Source organism: Pipistrellus kuhlii, unplaced genomic scaffold (assembly GCF_014108245.1).
Source record: "Pipistrellus kuhlii isolate mPipKuh1 unplaced genomic scaffold, mPipKuh1.p scaffold_m20_p_1, whole genome shotgun sequence".
Classification (NCBI taxonomy): Eukaryota; Metazoa; Chordata; class Mammalia; order Chiroptera; family Vespertilionidae; genus Pipistrellus; species Pipistrellus kuhlii.
This window is the reverse complement of record NW_023425404.1, coordinates 168604309-168626609: the sequence shown is the minus strand read 5'-3', so window position 1 is coordinate 168626609 and position 22301 is coordinate 168604309. Positions and strand designations below refer to the sequence as shown.

Below are 22301 nucleotides of genomic sequence, written 5' to 3'. Positions count from 1 at the left end.
GACCATTTGTATGTCTTTCTTTATTCCTTCCACACAGACTGGCTTGGGAGCCATTTCAATGGCACTGGGTTGTTTCTATGTTTTCCAGTGAAAATAAAGAGGTGAAGAAGACGTGCAGGCCTAGTTAGTTTCGCTTCTTTGAATCGTTGCATTTGGGAATCCCTGAGTCAGAGGAGGGACAGATCCCGGGATCGCGCGCGGCGCAGGCGGGTCCCCGGAGGATCAATGCGCGCGCCCGCCGCGCCGCGTCACCAAGTCCCGCCCGAGCCCGGCGCGCGGCGCGAGGGCCGGGGGCGCGCCCGCTGGCGGCGGCCGGGAGCGCGGCGGCGCGGCCATGGCTCCGTGGGCCGGGGCGGCGCTCTGGAGGCTGAGCCCCCTGCGCGTGGTGTGGCTGGCGCTGGCCGCCGCCTTCCTGCTGGCCTTCCTGCTGGCCCTGCTGCTGCAGCTCGCGCCGCCCCGCCTGCTGCCCGGCTGCGCGCTCTTCCAGGACCTGATCCGCTACGGGAAGACCCGGGGGGCCGCGCCGCCGCGCCCGGCCCTCTGCCGCAGCTTCGAGGTCCCCAAGAGGTAACGGCGCCCCGGGCTGAGCCCGGGCGGCCCCGGCGCGGGCCCGGGGCGCCCGGCTCGCGCCGCCAGCAGGGGGCAGCAGAGGCGGCCGCGGGGCGGGGCGGCCGGGGCTGGCTCTCCCACCGGCACCTTCGCCGGGTCCCCCCGCTGGCTCGCTTCGGGGGCCCTGGGGACGACACGTCCCGAATGCCCGCCGACCCCGGGGAGCTGAGCCACGTGCCCTCCCAGGGGCGCAGGAAGGTGCACTGGTGACCGCACGGAGCCCTTCCCTTGGGAGAAATCAATGGCAACGCTTCTGAATCTAGGCCTGGTCGCCAAAAGGCAAATTAAAGTCTCCTTTGCCTCCAAAGTCCCCCCATTCCCTCTCCCCTGCACCCACTCTCGGGGCTTACAGTCTACTTGAGGTCCCCAGAACTCACCAGAAAGGAAGGCAGGCCCGCCCTTTGCGCCTCTGTTTCCATTGCCTCCCCTGCCCTCCACTCTGGTAGCCTGGAGGAAGGGCGAGATGCTGGTCCCCAGGCCGGGCGCCACCTGCTCCCGCGGCACTGACCCTCCCACCCCGCCCCTGGGCAGATGCCCCTGGAGCTGTGTCTGTGATGGTGCACGTTAGGCAAGCCCGATGCCGAGGCTCCATTTGGCTTTTCATAGGTTTCTTAACCAAAATCAATCAAAGAGGACAGTGTTAGGTGACTTAAATAGAATTCTTTGACATTGCCAGAGTTATAGTTTGATTTTTTTGGTTTGGGGTTTTTCTCTTTTACTTTGAATGCAGGACATGGTAGAGGTATAGGAGTTTTTTATATTACATTAAAAATATTGGAGGCCTCCATGGACAGCAGGTGGGGTGGAGGCATATGTAGGGAGGGGTTTGGGATGGGAATGGGGGGATGAGGACAATTATGTGATACCATAATCAACCAATCAATCAATAAAAATAAAAAATAAAATATTGGAGGCCTCAAAACATTATTCTCATCTCTGCAAGGATACTGCAGTTATTTTCCACCAGATCTTGTTATTTGTTACATTAGTTAAGAAACACGATTATTTCTATATCAAAGACTTGTTTATTAGTTAGTTGTGTTACCTATATTTCCGTACATTTGGTTTCCTATGTAACCCCCACGTTTTTTATGCTTGTCATAACATTTTGAAAGGGGGCTTCTAGCCTTCATCATAATTGCCAAAGGAGCCCGTTCATGGAAGAAATATGAACTCTACACTTTCCATGCGTTAAATTTGTCTTGTTTGTAACCATATCCCTGATTCAATGCCTGAGAAATAATAAGGTCCTTGATCAATATCTTTTGAAAGATTTTTTTAAAATATATTTTATTGATTTTCTTTCAGAGAGGAAGGGAGAGGAATAGAGAGTTAGAAACATCGATCAGCTGCCTCCTGCACACCCCCCACAAGGGATGTACCCGCAACCAAGGTACATGCCCTTGACCGGAATTGAAGCCGGGACCCTTCAGTCCCCAGGCCGACGCTCTATCCACTGAGCCAAACCGGTTTAGGCTGAAAGATTTTTTTTTTAAGGTTTTAGGTTGAATCAGATTATTAGTTAACTTGGGCGCTTGCTCTGAGAGTTACTTTAGATGAGAGAGCTTTCTTCTCTCATTCATTTTTGACTAGTACTTATAGAGAATTACTGTATGCCAGGAGCTACTCTAGGCTCCTTGGAGCTTTTGTTCTTATAAGATGTACGGTAAATGTATAAACGAATCTTGTAAAACAAGCAACATAATCTCAGGTGTCAATAAGTGCTCCAGAGGAATCCAGCAGGGTTACTTGATCCAGAGCTGGACTGGCGGGGCAGCAGCGGCAAAGCTGGAAGAATGATGGGGAGGGTGGGGCAGGAGGTGAGTTCACTGCTCAGCGGAGCCTTACAGGCCTCCGCAGAGATTAGCTTTGATTCTGAGAGTGCCAAAAGCCGCTTATGGCTTTAGGGTGAGGAAGGGAGTATGGCCTTGTGTGACTTATGTTTTTTTCTTAATCCCGTCGTCACCTTTCTCACCCAGTCCCCTAAACCCTCTCCCCTCTGACAGCTGTCAGTCTGTTCTATGCCTTTATGAGTCTGTTTCTATTTTGTTTGTATATTTTGTTCATTAGATTCCACATTTGAGTGAAATCATGTGATACTGTGCTTGTCTTTCTCTGACTGGCTTATTTCACCAGCATAATACTCTCCAAGTCCATCCCTGCTGTCGCAAAAGGTTAAGATTTCCTTCTTTTTTTTAACCACCGGGTAGTAAATATTTCATTGTGTAAATGTACCACAGTTGGTATTTTTATCCACTCATCTACTGATGGAAACTTGGGCTGCTTCCATGTCTTGTTTATTGTAAATAACGCTGCTACGAACACCATGGTACATATATTCTCTTGAATTAGTGTTTCCAGTTTCTTCAGACGTATTCCCAGAAGTGATCTATGTTTCGAAAGGATGACTAGCTCTTGTGAGGGAAAGACTGCATAAGAGGACATTATAGGGTCAGTCAGAGGTGGTGTATGGATTGGAATGTCAGCATAACAGCTCCTGCTTGTCATGTAGGTGGAGATGACATTAAAGCACTTATCCCAGGGCCAGGGCCTTAGCCAAAGGAACATTAGTTTCCTTTCTTAGTCAATCCCTTAACCCCTTTCTGGGCCTGGCCTCAGTGCTGGCAGTCAGCAAATGTGTATTAAGTCAGATCATGTCTCCTAGCCCAAAACCATTCTGTGGCTTCCAACTCACAGGACCAGCCCAAGACCCTTGTCCCCACCACCTCACTGACTTTGTTTCTTGTAGTCTCCCCCCTTTTCTCGCTCCTCTCCTCTCCCCTTCCCCTTCTCCCCCCTCCCCCTGTGGCTCCCATCCAGTTTTATGGGCCTCTCTGCTAGTCCTCTCTCCACCTCAGGGCCTTTGCACTGCCTGTTTGCTCTAACTGGGAAGCTTTGCCCCCAAATAGCGACATGGCTTATGCTCTCACTTCCTATAATTCTGCCCAAATACCTTTTCAATGAGGTGTGCCCTGCCCGTCCTGTTTAAAAATACATTCTATCATCCTAGCACCCCTTCTTCTCTTCCCGGCTTTAGTCTGTTCAGTAATCGTTACCGCCTCCTGGCATGCTGTAAAATTGACTTTGTGTGAGAGGATAAGCTCCATAGAGGCAGGAATTGTCGTCTCTCGTGTTCATTGTTGTATCCCCAGAGCCTCGAGCAGTCCCTGGCTTATAATAAGCCTGAAAATATGTGCTTAATCAGAGGGAGTGCTTGCTCCGTGTTAAGCCCTGGGTTACCATACGGATCCATGTTCCCCAGGGCTAGGAAAACAGTGCTTCCATGAAGCAAAGTGCCAAGGGAGGAACAAGAGGCTAGAGCTGGGTCTTTTACTAGTAAAAAAAAAAAAAAAAAAAAAAAGCAAGACATACAACCTTACCCAAAGTAGAACATGTTTTCTCTAGAGGGAAACCAGGCAAACAAAACAAGCATTCGGTGTATAAATGCAGACGTGAGAGCCCCAGGCTGCCCGTGCATCAGGAACACCATGGCATAAGTAGGGCACAGCAAGTTGTGGCTTAGCAGCTTATACCAAACACGCTCTAGTGATTTATTTGGCTTTAGACAAGGAATAGATGGGTACGTGTAACGCAGGGCCAGGAGAGCGGGCCCAGGCTGTTCGGAACGGCATGAATAGGAGTACAGCAGTGTGACGGCAACTCCAGCCATCAGGGCTGAGTCTGAGCGAACACTGCCGCTCACTGTGTGACTGGCTGAGGACCTCAGCCCTCCTGAGCCGGCCATGTACACTGTATAGGATGGTTGTGAGGATGAAGTGCAATCACCCTAACGGGTGTCCCCCAGGCTAGATTATTCTCTACCTGGTTTCCAGAGGGACGTTCTTTTGTTTTATTTTCTAAACTTAAAGAATAGTGCAATGAGTGAGTCGTGCTCTTTCTTTCTTTTCTTTTTTTTTCTTCTTTTTTTTAATGTATTTTATTGCTTTTTTTTTTTTTTTTTTTTTACAGAGAGGAAGGGAGAAGGATAGAGAGCTAGAAACATCGATGAGAGAGAAACATCTATCAGCTGCCTCCTACACACCCCCTACTGGGGACATGCCCGCAACCAAGGCACATGCCCTTGACCGGAATCGAACCCGGGACCCTTCAGTCCACAGGCCGACGCTCTATCCACTGAGCCAAACCGGTTTCAGCGTCATGCTCTTTCTTATTATGGTAAAATGTACATGGCCTAACATTTTCCGTTTTAATCCTTGTTGAGCTTTGAATATGTTCACATGTTTGTGCAACCATCACCACTGTCAGTTTCCAAAACTTTTCTGTCAGCCAGAGGGATTTTTAAAAACATAAACTATTACTTCAGGTCACTCTACTCAAATTCACTCCACATATGCACATGTGCGCACATGCGCATACACACACACACACACACACACACACACACAATAAAAGTCAGGGTCCTTACAAGACCCTGTAGCATGCACACCTTTCCCCTCACCGCCTAGCCCTCTCCACACAGGTGTCCTTCGCTGCTCCCTGGGGCCTGGATGGTTGTCATTTCCTCTGCCTAGAAAGTTCTTCCCCCTCACATTCACAGGGGTTACTCATTCTAGCCAAAAGCCACTTTGAGAGAGGCCATCCCTGACCACCTATCCAGGGGACCTCCCCTCGGTGCCATCGCCTGGCATTGCCCGGATGTCCACAGGCTCATTTGTGGACTGGCCACTGAAAGGTAAACATCGTCAAGGCAGGCAGGGACCTGGTCTGATCTCGCCCTGCTGAGTCCCCAGCTCCAGCAGCGGTACCTGGCATGTTTTAAGTGCTCGGTAAATATTTGTGAAAAAATGAAATAGGCAAAGCGGCTCTTCAGGAGCAGATCCCTCGCCTTCAGGTGCTGCTGCCATCTGTTCTGCTCCTGCCTGAGACCAGGCCTGGCCTCACATCTAGGAAGTGTGTCTTTCTTTTTTCTTTTAAATTTTTAGAGAGAAAGAGGAAGAGAAAGAGATAAAGAGAGGAAAACATGGATGTACTGTTCCACTCATTTATGCATTCATTGGTTGCTTCTTTTATGTGCCCTGAGTAGAGCTTGAACCTGCAACCTTGATGTATTAGGACGATGACTAGGAAGTGTGTCTTAAGGAAAACACTGGAAGGCAATCAAAGGCCAGTGGCCTGCGGGGGTGGTGGGGGGTGGGTTGTGAAATTAACACTGATGCGTGAACATTTGAAGACACTAAGCTCATGAGCCTGGAGAAGACCCGGATTAGGAAGAGGACGGTCCAGAGAGGGCAGATCCAGTGATACAGAATCTGTAACAGTAGTTGGGAGAATTAAGAGGGTTACTGCAGAATGATCATATTAGGTCATTGTTAGTCAGACGGGGTTGTGGGCATAGTCTGGATGCACTGTGAGTTCTGGTGCACAGAATATTCTGGATCATCTGGAAGAGGAGTCCCTGGGTTTATATTTAATCCTGACTCCAGGTCATCTTACTTTGCCACAGTCTAATGTAGGGGTGTCGAACTCAATCAGAGAAGGGACCAAAATCTAAAATCCAGCCTAAATCGCGGGCCGAATGGTTTACTGAACAGTCATAAACTGTCATTGTGATGGAAACGCAGTGGAGTGCAGTGATGACAGCGCGGTGCGGGCCACATTGCAAGGCCTGGCGGGACGGATTTGGCCCGCGGGCCTTGTGTTTGACACATGTGGTCTAATGAGACAAGAGGGAAGGGGCTTACTGTATATACATGAGGCACTGAAAACCAGGGAAGGCCAATGACCTCCAGGCACCTTGCAAAGTCAGAATGAGTCTGAATCGGTTTGGACAGAGAAACATAGCAAGTGGACCACTAGGCCCCTGTGCCATGTTAGGTGATTTCATTTCAGCAAACTGACATCATCTTTCCCATCCAATTAACATGGCTCATTGCCATTTTCAGTGGGTTTTGTGGTTTTATTTGTATTTCATCCGTAACTGTGTTGAGTGCAAAATAAGCGTTGTCGTGATAGGAGAGCTGTAACCCTCAGGAGCTGGTGCCTAGTTGTGTGAGTTAATATTTGCCATCTAAGTAATTTAGGTCAGCACAACTTAGAAGACCGAATCGGAAGACCTCTAAGCTTTCTTACAGCCTCGGGCGCCTGTCATTGTGTAAATCTTGGGTAACAGTTGTATGGCTATGGCCGTAACGTTGCTCCAGATTTAGAAATCTCACAGATTTGCTTGCATTTAGCACAGTCCAAGTTCTCTCTGCCAGGAACTGGGACCCAGTAGTTTGGAACTTGAGCCCAGTCCAGTTACCCAGAGATGAGAGAGCTTGAAGCATCCATCCTATATAAAAACTGCTGTTTGAAATGTTAACCCTGCTCTTTGGCTTCTGTAAATGCTTACTTGTTTAAATAATAAGGAAAATAAGACTACTCCCACTTGAGAGAGGCCATTAAACTTTCCCCGGATGAAATTATCAGTGCTGGCACCAGGCCAGGCCTTTGGCTGAGGTCTCAAGGCCCCAGCACATAGGGGCTCTTTAAGAACTTGCAAAGAGGGCTGAAAACACCCCATATTTGGGAGACAAAGAAGGCAAAAACATATAAATAGGGAAAGCTTCTCCATGTTGGGGCCTAGAATTTGAGAGACATTTTCCTCTGGACCCATGGGTAATAAATGTAACTCCATCTCTCTAAATGTTGCTTAGGTCTCTGGTATTCTGTAACAAGCTTACTAACGGAACCTCAGTCCAAGCTGAACAGCGCCAATCATATTCTTGTTAACCTCAGGAGGCCTCTGATTTCCTATGAGTTAACCGGTCCCATCATTGGAAAGGAAGTTTTGAAATCTGAACACCCGTAGGATTCGGGTTCTATTAAAGAGTAACTAGACTCTGAGGATGGGGAGGAAGAAGAGAAGAACACTGAAAAGTAGTCTTACCAATGGACAGACATTGGGGTGGGGGGGCTTGTCCGGGTGGGAATGGCTGGGGAAGGGGGCATCAATGGGGGGAAAAGGAGACATGTAGAACTTTAGGCAATAAAAATTAATAGTCTTGCCGAAACCGGTTTGGCTCAGAGGATAGAGCGTCGGCCTGCGGACTGAAAGGTCCCAGGTTTGATTCTGGTCAAGGGCATGTACGTTGGTTGCGGGCACATCCCCAGTAGCAGGTGTGCAGGAGGCAGCTGATCGATGATTCTCTCACATCGATGTTTCTAACTCTCGATCCCTCTCTCTTCCTCTCTGTAAAAAAAAAATCAATAAAATATATATATTTTAAAAAATGAATAGTCTTTCTGTGTAATGTAATAAAGGGGCTCTGTCCTGACAATGGCCTACCTTGTGTTCCCTTTGCAGGTACTTCTCTCACTTCTACGTCATCTCAGTGCTGTGGAACGGCTTCCTGCTTTGGTGCCTTACTCAATGCCTGTTCCTGGGAGCGCCCTTCCCAGACTGGCTGTACACTCTACTCAGAATCCTCGGGGCCGCGCAGTTCCGAGGTAATCACAACCACCGCTTCCTGTTCCTGCCTTCCCCGCCTGCAGGAAGCTGTTCTTGGTATTTCACGACCACTGAGGGCAAAAGGGGTTCTGCCTCCTTCCTACCCCACCCCCGTGGGGATGCCTCCCGAGTCTTCCGTTGAGATCTCGGCGGAGCTGAGAGTTAGCGCTTCATCCCTGACTCCACAGCCACTGCTGGCTGCTCTCCCTCTCCTACTGTTTGTCCTGTTGGCAAATTTACATAGACGTCTTTAGACTTGGGAGAAAAGCTCTTAAGGATTCCCTTGTGTTTGCCTGGAAACATTTATCACGTGTCCCATCCAACCAAAACCGTGTCCTGGAACTCCAGAAACGTGCTAAAAGATTTGATCACCGGTTACAAATGTTATAGCATAAGGCTTTGGTTTCCTGATAAACACTGACTGTGAATAGGTACTGACCAAAGGATTACAAAACAGACACTAAATTTGCCTCAGATAAAGATGTCAGGCGGAGGGGGATGGGCAGGCAGAGGGGGTGGGGCAGACTTAGAAACATTGTTCTGGTGCCTTCTCTCTCTGCTCAGCAGCCACGCCCCTGGCTCCCCAGGAACAATCCCTCTCTGTGTAACCAGAGCAACTTGTTGCAAAAGATGATGGTCAGAAGGAAGAGCACATGCGGATCCTATCTGGGAGGGGAGCATACCTCACTGGATCCCGCTTCACACATTCAAACTCATCTCATTTTGTTTTTCTGATAATATTTTTTAAACATATTTTTATTGATTTCAGAGGGGAAGAGAGAGGGAGAGAGAGAGAGAGAAAGAAACATCAATGATGAGAGAGAATCATTGTTCGGCTGCCTTCTACACGCCCCCAACTGGGGATCGAGCCCTCAACCTGGACATGTGCCCTGACCAGAAATCAAACCGTGACCTCCTGGTTCATAGGTTGACACTCAACCACTGAGCCACAACAGCTGGGTTTATGTCATTTTTAAAACCAGCCAAAACCTGTTTGGCTTAGTGGATAGAGCATCGGCCTTCGGACTGAAAGGTCCCAGGTTCGATTTCGGTCAAGGGCATGTGCCTTGGTTGTGGGCACACCCTGTGGGGGGGGGGTGTGTGCAGGAGGCAGCTGATTGATGTTTCTAACTCTATCCCACTCTCTTCCTCTCTGTAAAACTTCAATAAAATATATTAAAACAAACAAACAAAAAAGCACGAAAGAAAGTCTTTAAAAAAAAACAAACAGCATTTCTTCTGACTTCTTTTGGGGTAGAGTAGGGGTGTCGAACTCAATCAGAGAAGGGGCCAAAATCTAAAATCCAGCCTAAATCGCGGGCCGAATGGTTTACTGAACAGTCATGTGGGGTAGAGTGAAAGGCAGGTAGGAAGATAGATCTCAGCGACTACAGTCTCCTAAAAGTATAATTTTCTTTCTTTTTTTTTTTAATATGGAAAGGAACGCGTAATTCTTCCTGTCTCGGTTTCTGTCCTCCTTTCTGCCTCTGCGGGTGCCTGTGTCTCTTGCCTCCCCGAACCCCAGGTGTCCCACGAGGTCACCCAGGAACTCTTCCCATCCTCATTACTGTTAGTGCCCGGGACCGAGGCCCACAGACCCTGTTTCTGGGCACAGGCCCTGCACGGTGAGCTCCGTGCCATCTCAAAGGCTTTGCCGGGATGGAGCTGAGCCAAGAGACCCGAGTTTGCCCAGCTCTGTTCCTAGCTTACTGTGTGATCTTGAGCCGAATATTTTGGCTTCACATGGCCCACTTTCCCACTGCTAAAAAAAAAAAAAGGAGGGAAGTGTTAGCCTGGCCGATTTCTAGGCCCTTTCCTAGCTCTGCTTTTGTGTAACTCTGTGTGTAACCCGTGGGAAAACATAATACCGGATTAACTCTGCAAAGAGAAATGCTGAACGCGTTGCTCTCCAAATTGTAGGGGGTGAGTTGGCGCTGTCCGCGTTCTTAGTCCTGGTGTTTCTGTGGCTGCACAGCCTGCGGAGACTCTTCGAGTGCCTCTACGTCAGTGTCTTTTCCAGCGCCGTGATTCACATCGTGCAGTACTGCTTTGGACTCGTCTACTATGTCCTCGTCGGCCTAACCGTGCTGAGCCAGGTGCCGATGGACGGCAGGAATGGTGAGTGGTCCCTGATGTGTTCACTGTTTTATGCCTTCCCCTTGCCTGATGTATTCGCTGCTTTATGGCTCCCCTTTCCCTAATGTATTCAGTTTTATGCCTTCCTTTTTCCTGCATGACTGTTACCTGAGTCACCGGGGGCCTGGGGTACTCTTTGGGCACCATGGAGGCGCGGGAGCAGACCTGCCCCATCCATAATGTCTTCAGTAAAGACGGGAAAGGGCACAGTCTTCGGGAGGGTCAGAAGAAATGGGGCGTGAGGCAGTGGACTCAGGTGGAGTAAGTCTGGAGAGAGAGGAGGAGTGTGGCCCAGAGATGAAGAGGGAGCAGGACCACCCACAAACAGGAGAGAGGGTCGGGAAAGACAGGTGCTTCCCCAGACCAGAGCCTCAGCCTCCCTGTCGGTGTGGAACAGTAAGGGGTGAGGCTGGGGAAGGGGAAGCTGTGGTGCAGAATTTCACCATAGGAAACCAGAGGAGGAGCGGGTGGCCTGACTCTGGTGGATAGGCGTGATGTGAAGAGGGAGCAGGGGGCCGTTTCTTTGGCCGTTGAGGTCTTGGGGCGGTGCCCTCATGCACAGCTTTTCTGTAAGCGGGGCCGCCGTGGGGCGAGGACAGAGGAGTGCTGCGGTAAATCACAACTGTGTCTTAACAAGTCTGACCTCTCACTAACCTGGAAGAGGGAACCAAAACCATGACTGTTGTTTATGAGTGAGGAGGAAATGAAGCGGGTTTTATTTTGTGGGGAGGAGGAGAATAGCGAACATATATGACTGTCATTTTTGTGAAAACAGTATGTGCTTACTATAAAGAATCGAGTAATCTGTGGGAACTGAAGTGAATTTTTACTGAGGTTGACTTCACCTTGCAGCCCAGACAACGCATGACTGTTGTCTCTCGGTCCAAGGCTTCATACATTCATCCTCGTAAACTGAGACCAAGATGTAGAGGTTTCCAGTCCTCAGGGAGGGAGCTGTCTCCTCAGGTTTGATTTCAGTACCAGCGTGCCCCTCTGTCTTGCTGGAGTACAAGTCAAGTCCTCTATGGCTTAAGGCCTGGTTTTCAAGTACATCTTATTGATGCTGTTTCTCAAGTCATGAATTAAGTATTGGCTTCCGCTGCTCAGCGAGCATCTCTCCATCTAAGTCCTCTGAACTGAAGTATGTTCTTCTCCCTGAGCCTCCTGATGTGGGTATTCTTGTGCAGCCCAGTATCTCAAGGCTTGAGCTGTCGTTCTTGGTGTACAGTATGGGTTTCCCACCCCGAAGGAACTCGCCTAAGGACTTTGGTAACTCGCCAGCTTTCAGTCTCTTAGTCCCATTGGCAGCCCCTATCTCTTCTGGAGCTTTCTCTGCTGGCTGGGCCCCACCTTCTGCCCTCACTCCTGGGTAACGGATGAAGAAAAGGCAGCCGTGGCATCCACAAAAAGCTTTCCTATTACTCCCTTCTGCAGCAGTCTTTTGTTTCATCTGTTGTCCTTCGTATGGGACACTATGGGGAGAACTGATTTCAGGAATTCATTGAGAGAGAATACACTGGGGCATTTGCCAGCTGCGGGGTCCAATAGAAATGGGCTGGGAGTTTGATGGACCCGAATCTGAACCTGGGTTATTTAACTCCTCTTAGCCTCGAACCCTCATCTGTAATCAGGGATATTTACAGGTTTCAGAGGGTTAGGGTGAAAGTGAAAAGAAAGAATGTCTCTAAACTACTCGATCTACACTCTACACACTTCCTTGTCTTCAAGTCTAGAGAATCTCCCCAGTCACTCTCCATCACACAGTTATTTTCTTCTCTTCGGAGTACCTTCTCTAGCTGAAATTACCTGGGCTGTTGATTTGTTTACTCGATTCTAGTGGCAGCTGCCACTGGAATGTGAATCTAAAAGGACTGGGATCTTGCCTGATGTGTTCACTGTTTTATGCCTCACATCTACAACAGATCCAGGCTCAATCAACACTCATCAAGCAACTAATAAATAAAAGAATGATTACATTCTGCAAGATAAGATGCTCAGTAAATATGAGCCTTCTACCTGCTTCCCCTTTCCTGCATGATAATTCCAGCTTACTCTTTTCCCTCACAGGCAGTTTCTCTGCATTTAGAGTAGGTGACTGGGTAGTGATATGAATTCCCAGACACTTGCTTCAACGTTTAATTCTATAGTGACTTGTTCTTAAAGCCCTTTTGATTAAAAACTGAATTTTTCATATTTTGCATACTTTTCACTTACAAAAAAATAACTTTTTTTAGTTATATGGCTAAACCTAGTGAATATTAAGAGACTCTAAGGAGATTGTGTAGAAGCAAGGTTTAAAAAGAAATCAGCCCTAACCGGTTTGGCTCAGTGGATAGAGCATCAGCCTGCGGACTCAAGGGTCCCAGGTTCGATTCCGGTCAAGGGCGTGTACCTTGGTTGCAGGCACATCCCCGGTGGGGGGGTGCCGGAGACAGCTGGTCAATGTTTCTCTCTCATCGATGTTTCTAACTCTTTAGCCCTCTCCCTTCCTCCCTGTAAAAAATCAATAAAATATATTTAAAAAGGAAGGGAGGGAGGGAGGGAGGGGGGGGGAGGGAGGGAGGGAGGGAGGGAGGGAGGGAGGGAGGGAGGGAGGGAGGGAGGAAGGGAGGAAGGAAGGAAGGAAGGAAGGAAGGAAGGAAGGAAGGAAGGAAGGAAGGAAGGAAGGAAGGAAGGAAGAAAGAAAGAAATCAGCCCTAATCGTTTGGCTCAGTGGACAGAGTATCAGCCTGCGGACTCAAAGGTCCCGGGTTCGATTCCGGTCAAGGGCGTGTACCTTGGTTGCGGGCACATCCCCAGTCAATGTTTCTCTCTCAGATGTTTCTAACTCTCTATCCCTCTCCCTTCCTCCCTGGGAAAAAAAAATCAATAAAATATATTTAAAATAAGAAAGAAATCAACACAGGCAGACTTTGGTGGACTTCCATTGGTCATTAGCTGCCATCTCTGGGTCCTACTTCTAGGTACCCACATGGAGCAGCATGACCCTTGCTTCTCCTACCTCTTGGCCTCAGAGCCGCAGGCAGGTTGGTCCCTGTTATCAGTGGACAACTTCGTTGAGCCAAGTCCCTGACCAGCCTGACTGCTTCCTGCTGATGGTAGGGAAGTCCTTCATTTGTTTTTCTGATGTCAGTATTTAAGAGATCTACATTCTCCTCTTCTTCCACACAGCTGGAGAAGAAAGAAGATAATACTTGGAGTATTTCTTTTCCTAAAACGAAGTCTCTCTGACGAGGTTCGGTCCAATCAGAAAGGGATACTGTTTTGTTTTCCATCTTGGAGTTGACTTTTCTCCTCTTTGTGAGAAGCCCCCACCCTTAGCCTTCACTTGCAGTCGTTTTATTGACTGAGCCCATCAAGTCAGCATTCTGCCTTCAGGGCTTAGGAGAGTAGCTCAGGGAGAGGTTTCAGAGTTTTTCTGACAGTAGAATATAAGAAAGAAGGCATAAATCCAGGCTTAGAACTTAGCAGGGCTGTCTCACCACATGAGAATACATCACAAAGAGTAGGAAATAGAGCTGAACTCTGCTTAAAGCATTTGAAGAAGGAACAAGAGGATGTATTGTTACGGAATTTTCTGCCAGGTGCCATTGAAGCTGCCCCTGGCTGAGGAACAAGGCTGCTTTGGTGTTCTTCCTCCTGTACTTGGGAAGTCCTATCAGCATAATTTTATAGCTGTGAGGAACAGAATAAGTGGATGAATGTGTTCTGCTGACAGTGTGATTTTTCAATTCCCCGAGCCTCTGAAATTTTGCAGCATTGGCTAATAACACAATCCTTATTTCTGCAGTCTATGTGGTAGGGAAAAATCTCTTGATGCAAACTCGGTGGTTCCATATCCTCGGTATGATGATGTTCATCTGGTCATCGGTCCATCAGTATAAGTGCCATGTCATTCTCGGCAATCTCAGGAAAAATAAAGCCGGTAAGACATCTTTTTATGTGGATTTTAACACTCAGAAGTTAATTGTCCATGTACTTTCATCCTTTTCCTTCCTGCCCTAATTAGGTGACTAATGGATCAAATATTCATTCTGGGTCTTGATCTTCCCATCTGTGAAATGAGAGCCTTAGACTGAGAGCTCTCTCTGGCCCCACTAGTCATAGCATTTATGATTCTATGAGAGGGCTGGTGCATGAAAGTTGTGCTTGGGGGCGGGGGGTGGTCCCTCAGCCTGCCCTGCACCGTCTCACAATCTGGGACCACTGCCTCCTAACTGCTTGCCTATCTGCCTGCCTCATCGCCTCTAACCACTCTGCCTGCCTGCCTCATTGCCCCTAACCACCTCTGCCTATCTGCCTCGTCACTCTTAACCACTCACCTGCCTGCCTGATTGCTTCTGACTACTCTGCCTGCCTGCCTGATCACCCCTAACCTCCTCTGCCTTGGACCCCACTGCTGCGGCTTCATCCGGAAGGATGTCCAGATAGTCATTCCACTGTTGGTCTAATAACATATGCTTTTATTATTATAGATTCTGTGCCTGCAATTTGGGGCCTGCATATATGTGTCTGACCAGAATGTGCGCACTAGTATGACCATGCCGAGTTAGTATCATTCCAGCCAAAAAAACTTGACTATTAGCTTGTGTTGACTTATCACAGGTGCAGTTTTTATTAGGCTTTTTGAAATACTAAAAACGGAATAGTATTATTCAGCATTTACTCAGTGCTTATTTTGTGCTGGGCCCAGGTGGAGTGTTTTACATACAGCTTCACAAATGCTCACTTGAGGTGGGTACAGTCTTATCTTCGTTTTACAGATGAGGAAACTGGGACACAGAGAGGTTACACAACTTATCTAAAGTCCCCCTGGCCACCTCCTTGGGATTCCATAACATAATTTGGTGGCCAGTGGTAACAGCCAGTAGGTGTAGAGCCAGGGTTTGGACTTGTGCAGTCTCACTCTGGAGTCTGAGCCCTTTTTTTTTTTTTTTTTTATGCCATTACAGTGCAACTAAATTTTAAGAGACACTGCATGCGATTACTTTGGATATCATTAGTTAATTATAAAAGTGATACAGAAATTATTTACGTGACGAAATATTTCAGAACGTCGGTGAAATGGACAGCTTCACATGATATCATTTCAAGTGATTTATTTCAGTCTGTGTACTTTCCAAGAATGTCACCATCTCTAAATAAGAAATAATCCTTGTTGTTTAGAAATAGCTTGGTGCCTCCCCATTCTGGAAGAACTTTATCTCCAATTTTGACACAAACTGGTTGAATCTCTCCACCCCTTTTTTTTTTTTTTTAGAACCTGATCCAACAGCCACTGCTGTTTGCTTGCATTGCTTTTCCTTGAGATTTTTCTGGAAGCATAATGCCTCCTTCAGTTACAGTTTCTGCAGCACTCCTTTCAACTAACCCTGGGCCAGAAACTCTCTGAATGCCTGTCCCGCCATGACTCCGCTGCAGCAGTTCATACTCTGTGCAGGGCGCCAAGGAGACATCTACAGTCTGGCCCGCTGGACACTGAACTGGGTAAAGGCTGCCCAGGTGCAGGCACACACCCCCACCACCAGCTCCTCCTCGTGAGAGGACAGCTCCGAGGGCTCTGCCCAGGCTACTGACATAACGGCTGGTAGGCAGGAGAAGAGAGGATCTTTCTCTAGGCTTTTTGGAGTCTGAGTTCTTAATTTCCAGCATGGAGGATCGTTAGGCCTATGACCCTGTGCTCATTGACAGTTGAGAGTGTGACCTGAGCATGTGGCTTTAATACATAGTAGATTGACAATGGAAGTGTGACAGAGGGCAGTTTGCACACCGGTCTATCATACTCTTTTCTAATAGGAGTTTTTGTAAATGATTTGGGGTGGGGGGGGGGTGATATGGTAAAACTTACTTTTCACGGCTTCAGACATTCAGGAAGTTTCCTTTTTTCATTTCAGGAGTGATCATTCACTGTAACCACCGGATCCCCTTCGGAGACTGGTTTGAGCATGTTTCTTCCCCTAACTACTTAGCAGAGCTGATGATCTACATCTCCATGGCCGTCACCTTGGGATTCCACAACATAACTTGGTGGCTCGTGGTCACATACGTCTTCTTCAACCAGGCCCTGGCTGCTTTCCTCAGCCACAAGTTTTACAGAAGCACATTTGCCTCATACCCGAAGCATAGGAAAGCTTTCCTGCCATTCCTGTTTTGAGCTAACCTCAGTCATGAAGGATGCAGGCCGGGTGACTGGTTCAATTCCTAAGGACAAGGATCTCTAGAGACCAAAGTGCAGTTTCGGCAGAACGGTTAGAAAACTCTGTTTTTATACCCCGGAGTCTTCACCGGATGAGCAAAGCAATATCCGTCAAGAAAATGAAAACTTCAAAGAATTGCTTCTGGCAGACCCGGGAGTGCTGAGATGCTTTATAAAACCAACCAACCGCTAAAAACTGGATGAGACTCCTCCAGGCTGCTTCAAAGCAAACTAACCCAGAGCGTGCACACAGCTCCAGATATGCACCTACATGTGCAAAGAAAGAGATGAGGTCACCTGGGCTTTGTCAGGGACAAATGAACTGGACATCATATAAGTAATACAGTAAGGTGGCATCGTAATAAAAGCAGAATAGCTTTTGAAAATAACAACAATGTACAATTCCACACCAAAAGATTCAGGGAACAACAAGTCCATTGTATGTAGTTAATTTATACTCTCACATATTTCCACGGAGATTTCCAGTATGGAATCATCACTAGTCATTTCCCCTCCTCTCCTCCTCAAATCATAGCCCAGCAGAAAGTCTGAAACCTCTCTGATTGAATACTTCTTGGCATCCCTTTCAGGAGAGTACCTCAAAAATGAAAGCATCTGAAAAAATAAAGTATTTTTGTATTCGTGCATCAGAAGCCTTGAATGAAATTGAGTTACACTTCGGATTAGGTAGTGCTGTATGTAGCCTTATTCATATGTAGTTATTCAAATTGGATTAATGTCTGCCTGAATTTATTTTAACTAATAGAATGAATCTGAAGCTACTGAAGATTGAAGTTAACACATAAAATATCTTGTGTTAAAATACCTACGGTTAAATCAAAGGGAAATAAATGCATTATGTGAAAGAAAAATAAACCTGAAAAACAATGCTGAGTGATGCACCAAAATTTCACATTCCTGCAGCATTAGATGTACTGGCTCATTGACTGAGATATTAACTTTATTTCTATTATGTAGGTGTAATATTTTGGTCTACGCAGTACTAAAATTTTGCATAAATATACTACTATACGTTGCTGTGGAAGAAAGAACATAATTAGGAATCTGACACATTCCTAACAGAGTCTACATATTTCCTCTCCTTTCTTACCCTCAAGTAGAAGACCAAAGCTGTTAAACTGAAATGCTTTTTATTAAATTTTAATTTAGCATGTCAAAGCATATTCTAAAGTTCTTACAATAATTCTGTAGTATTTTTCCTCCCATCATTCAAATACCATTTCAATTAATTGCTCAGTCTATTCCAATAAATGACATATTTCTTTATTACTTAGATTTGCCATCTTCAGGACCGGGATTCAGGAAATAAACTTTCTACATTGGAAATATAAAGCATATTATAGTTTGGCCTTAACGTCCACACCAATGGCATGAATAATTTTTAACAGCAAATTAGTTGGGAGGAAATGTATTTTGCTTTAGCATGCCATTTTACACTAGGTCAGACTAGGATTTGGCCAAGGATCTGGAATTTCACTGTGCTTTTAGCTAAAGTAATGAGCATCCCTGTGAAGAACCATTCTCAGGGCCTTGATTAAGTGCCCCCAGTCCTTGCTATCCTTGCTGTCCCTTGGACACTCTTTCATGCCCCTTACTTTACTTTCCCCTTTCTTGCCCAAACACTGCATTTCTGTGTGAAGATAGAAGAGGAAGTCATAATGTCCTCAGAGGGGTTTAAAACAAAGTAGCCTGTGTGGTCTTTGACAAAAGCTCAGCCAAGGAGAACGATTGAGAATGGCGCGGCACTTGCAAGATCACAATCAGCACTGCTTTTTGTGTCAGTGAAAATTGTCCCTGTGCCTAAAGGGAGGGCACCAAAGAGAGTCAGCAAATTCATCACACAGAGAATCCAGAAATCACTTAGGGATGGGGACTTGATTTTCCTGCAAGCTTAGTTGAACAACCTCATTTCATCTCTATTACTATTAAATTAGGGGGAAATGATACTGAACTACCTCATAATAGCATTCCCTGGGTTAACTACTGTCTATGGAAAGTGTGCAGAAAATAGCTTTTGTTAAGTCTCCAAGTTGTAGCTCTTCCCCTATGCTAACACTTGCTTTCAGCAAGCAGGGATGATTTTATGCCCACAAGACTGTTCTGTATTACTAGAGGCCCAGTGTACGAAATTCATGCAGGGGGTGGGGTGGGGTTGTCCCTCAGCCCAGCCTGCACCCTAGCCAATCTGGGATCCCTCTCACAATCTGGGACTGCTAGCTCCTAACCGCTTCCCTGTCAGCCTGATTGTCACCTGGTTGCTTCCCTTCCACCCCGATCGCCCCCAACTGCCCTCCCCTGCTGGCCTGATCACCCACAAATGCCCTCCCCTGCCAGCCTGATCACCCAAAACTGCCCTCCCCTGCCAGCCATCTTGTGGCAGCCATCTTGTGATGATGTCGCACAATGTCATCTAAGCTTTTATTATATAGGATGTGAGGGTTTTTTTTTTAATTTATCTTTAATTATTGAAAGTATTATAGATGTCCCCTTTTTTCTCCATTGACTATCTCCCAGCAGGCCTTCACCACACTATTGTCAGAGTTCATGAGTTATGCATATATGATTATATATTATTTGGTTAATCTCTCCCCATCCTCACCCCCGTATTATGTTTATAATTCAATGAGTGGTTATTGCTAGAATTCATAGCAAAGATAAATGAGCTTTTGCAAAGTCTTGGGCAGTTTTCTCAATGGTTAAAGCGTCAGCCTGTGGACCGAGTTCAATTCCTGGTCAAGGGCATATTTCCCGGTTACATGCAGGAGGCAACCAATCAACGTGTCTCTGTCACATCCATGTTTCTTTCTTCCCCTTCACCCACCCTTCCACTCTCTCTAGAAATCATTGGAGGAATATCCTCAGGTAAGGGTTAAAAAGAAGAAGGAAAAATAGCCTTTGCAGATATTTTATATGAAGCTTAATAGGTAGTCTAAAAATACTATAAACATTTGCATAATTTAAGTATCTGAAAACTCAAGAACCATTGATGAGTAATATAGCTCTAAATGAACTAATATATTAAAGAATACCTTCAAATAGTAAAGGAGCTAGCAGACATTTTTCTATACCTCTGTAAACAATTTCTGCCCAGTCTTTCATGTTACTTTTTGTACATCTCATGTCTCGGTTCTGGATTTTGTTTTGTGATTGCCACTGCATATGTGTAAATGTCTCAGACACACAAATAGTCCTTTCTCTTCTGATTGTCTTTTATCTTCATTCAACTGTACCTGACCAGTCTTTTACTGCCTCCTCTTTTATATTATAATTTTGTTAACATAAATTCTCTTTTTTATATTGTACATTCACCACCAAATGGCAATAGGTTTTTTTTTTGGGGGGGGGGTTTGGTTTTTTTTTTTTTTTTAATATTTCTATTCTGCTTTAGAGAGAGAGGAAGGGAGAGTGAGAGAGAGAAACATTTATAGGAGAGTAAAACATCCACTGGCTGCCTCCTACATACCTCCTACCTGCATACCTCCTACCTGCATACCTCCTACCTGCATACCTCCTACCAGGGATCCAGCCCGCAACTGCGTCATGTGCTCTGATAAAAGAACTGAACAGACGACACCCAACCAACTGAACAGCACTGGCCAGGACTCTAATTTTAGTTATTTTTAATACATTTCCCCGCCTTTAACCTTTACATTGTTTAAAACCTTAAGTAGAGTTGCAATTTCCTGCTTCTGTCAGTCATGGTATTCAAAGTATTATATACTTTTTGTTTCTGGTATATCAGCTCCTTCCAATATTTCTCATAGTGCAGGTCTTATGGTGGTAAGTTTTCTCAGTTTTTGTCTGTCTGGGAAGAAAAAATATTTCTCCATATATAAAGGGTAAATTTGCTGAATATATTACCCGTGGCTGATGGCTCCTCTCCTTTAAGAGTTTGAATATTTTCTTCCACTCTCTCTTGGCTTGTGATGTTTATATTGAAAAATCTGATGAGAATCTAACAGGGCTTCCTCTGTAGGTTACAATCCTCCCACCCCCACCCCGAAGCCACCTTGAGAATTTTTTTACCTTAATTTTTGACAGTTTGAATAAAATGTGTCTTGCGGAAAGTTTTTTTGGGTTGCATTTAGATGTCCAGTTAGCTTCCTCTAAAGCCCAGTCTTTCCATGCAAGTGGGAAGTTCTCATAGGTTCTCTGTTCCCTTCCTCTCTTCTTCTGATAGATCCTTATCCTTGTGTTGCTGATTTTAATAGAGTCAGAGAGCTCTCAGAAGAAGTCTTTCTTTTATTTTTCTTAACTCTCTTCTTCCTCCAGGTTTTGTTCTTAGAGCTCACTAATTACTTCTCACATCTAGTCTGCTCTATTTCCAGTGCTCTCTAATGCATTTCTCATTTCATTTAATGAGTTCTTAAACTCCAGGATTTAATTATTTTTTACATGTTCAGTCTCTTGGAAAAGTAATCTTTTTGTTCATAAACTGAATTTCTGAGCTATTTGAGCTGCCCAGCTGAGTTCTCTTATATCTCATTGAACCTCTCCATAATTGCAATTTTGAATTCTCTGTCATCTAAATCATAATATTCCAGGACTTTGGTTGCTGGAGACTTTTCCTTTTCTTCCTGTGCTCCCAAATGACCTTGGTTGTTCATGGTATCTGATGGATTGTTTCTATGCCTGCACATTTGCGTTAATGATTTTTTTTTTTTTCTTGTTTAGATACTGTTTTGCTCTCAACAATGCAGCAAGTTGATAGGTAGGGCACTTTCTTTTGTTTCCCAGTAGATGGTGTTATAGCACAAGTTTTTTTTTGTTTGTTTGTTTGTTTTCTTGGTTGTACAATACTATTTGTGCCTGGAATCACAATGGATCTCTGCGTGGAACAGCTCATGTCATAGTCCTCAAGTTCCATCCTAGCAAGCAAGCAAGGCTGTGCAAGACACATGACACAGTCTCTCCGTAACCTAATCTTGGAAGTGACATCTCATCCTTTGGCCATATTCTGTTTGTTACAAAGGGAGTCAGTATGTTCAACCCATTAAAACAAACTTTAGAGTTCAGGGTTTTTATGCAATTCAGAATTACAGCAATTGGTGTGGGACACAAAATAGAAATGGATACTCTTTTTTCTCTCCCAAACTCTAAAGTCTACAATTCTGATAGTAAAATTTGTTAGAAGATGAGTGCGTTCCATGAAATCTTAGAGATGGAAGAAACATTTTTTATCTTTTGTCTTTTATAAATATCCCTATTTCATTGTTCAATGGTTTTGTTTTTCCATTCCAGAATTCAAAAATGTATAGAATAAGTCCTATCCATAATGATGATTTTATATGCTTTACTATTTTCCCTTCTCAGAGCAACTTCCCAGGTTGTCAATTTGTTAAATTGTGTTGTTCTTGTTGTTATTTTATGTACGAAGGACATAGGCTCTTAACTCAGATGAATTTTATTTGCATTTCCTGGATTGCAGTCTCTGGAATGTCTATCAGGGTGTGGCAATTTAGTTGCAGAAGAATGCAATACTATGAGGGTATGTTGGAATAAAAAAGTAAGATGTGAGTATGCCATTTTTTGTCATGCCTACTAATAACTTGTTCTTATTCATAGGGTTTAGACTTCTCATCAGGATCAAAAGGCATTTTGGATCTGAGTAGACCCTAAAACTGACTGGTAGAATTCACAAAGGGCATGGCTGTTTTCAGACTGAGCACTCACTGCAACTTGCCTTGCAATATCCAGGCCTACCTTTCATTTTCATGACTTGACAAGGCCTCTACCATAAAATTCAAACATGTATATAGTAAGAATCAAGAAAGACCCCCCAAGGAAAGTACTTAATGGCAACATAGCACCCTGATCTGCCTACAAAAGGAGACAGCTTTTAAGCAAGTGTTATAGGCACTGTTATCAACCTTGATCCTTCCCTCATCA

At 45.6% G+C, this 22301-nt stretch overlaps 1 protein-coding gene across 3 annotated transcripts; it reads left to right on the top strand.

The window, feature by feature from the left end:
• The first annotated feature begins 269 nt into the window (after positions 1–269).
• On the top strand, positions 270–18402 carry SRD5A3 (steroid 5 alpha-reductase 3). Of its 3 annotated transcripts, XR_004984061.2 has the most exons (6): positions 276–567; positions 7916–8058; positions 9980–10177; positions 13986–14120; positions 16090–16736; positions 17687–18402. XR_004984061.2 is itself a non-coding variant. In XM_036415991.2 (5 exons), the coding sequence occupies exons 1-5, from the start codon at positions 335–337 to the stop codon at positions 16347–16349; spliced, it is 969 nt and encodes a 322-aa protein (XP_036271884.1). In that variant the 5' UTR covers positions 276–334; the 3' UTR covers positions 16350–18402. The 3 variants fall into 3 exon arrangements, 2 of the variants coding, with proteins under 2 accessions (XP_045428473.1, XP_036271884.1); XM_036415991.2 differs by having other exon boundaries at positions 16090–18402; XM_045572517.1 differs by lacking the exon at positions 13986–14120 and having other exon boundaries at positions 270–567; positions 16090–18402.
• The last annotated feature ends 3899 nt before the right edge of the window (positions 18403–22301 follow it).

Bases quoted from the DNA above. Each gene is read 5' to 3' on its own strand.
- SRD5A3 (XM_036415991.2), top strand. From the start codon at position 335: ATGGCTCCGTGGGCCGGGGCGGCGCTCTGGAGGCTGAGCCCCCTGCGC. The intron at 8,059-9,979 runs GTAATCACAACC...TCCAAATTGTAG, and splicing joins CGGGGCCGCGCAGTTCCGAG to GGGGTGAGTTGGCGCTGTCC. The intron at 10,178-13,985 runs GTGAGTGGTCCC...TTATTTCTGCAG, and splicing joins GCCGATGGACGGCAGGAATG to TCTATGTGGTAGGGAAAAAT.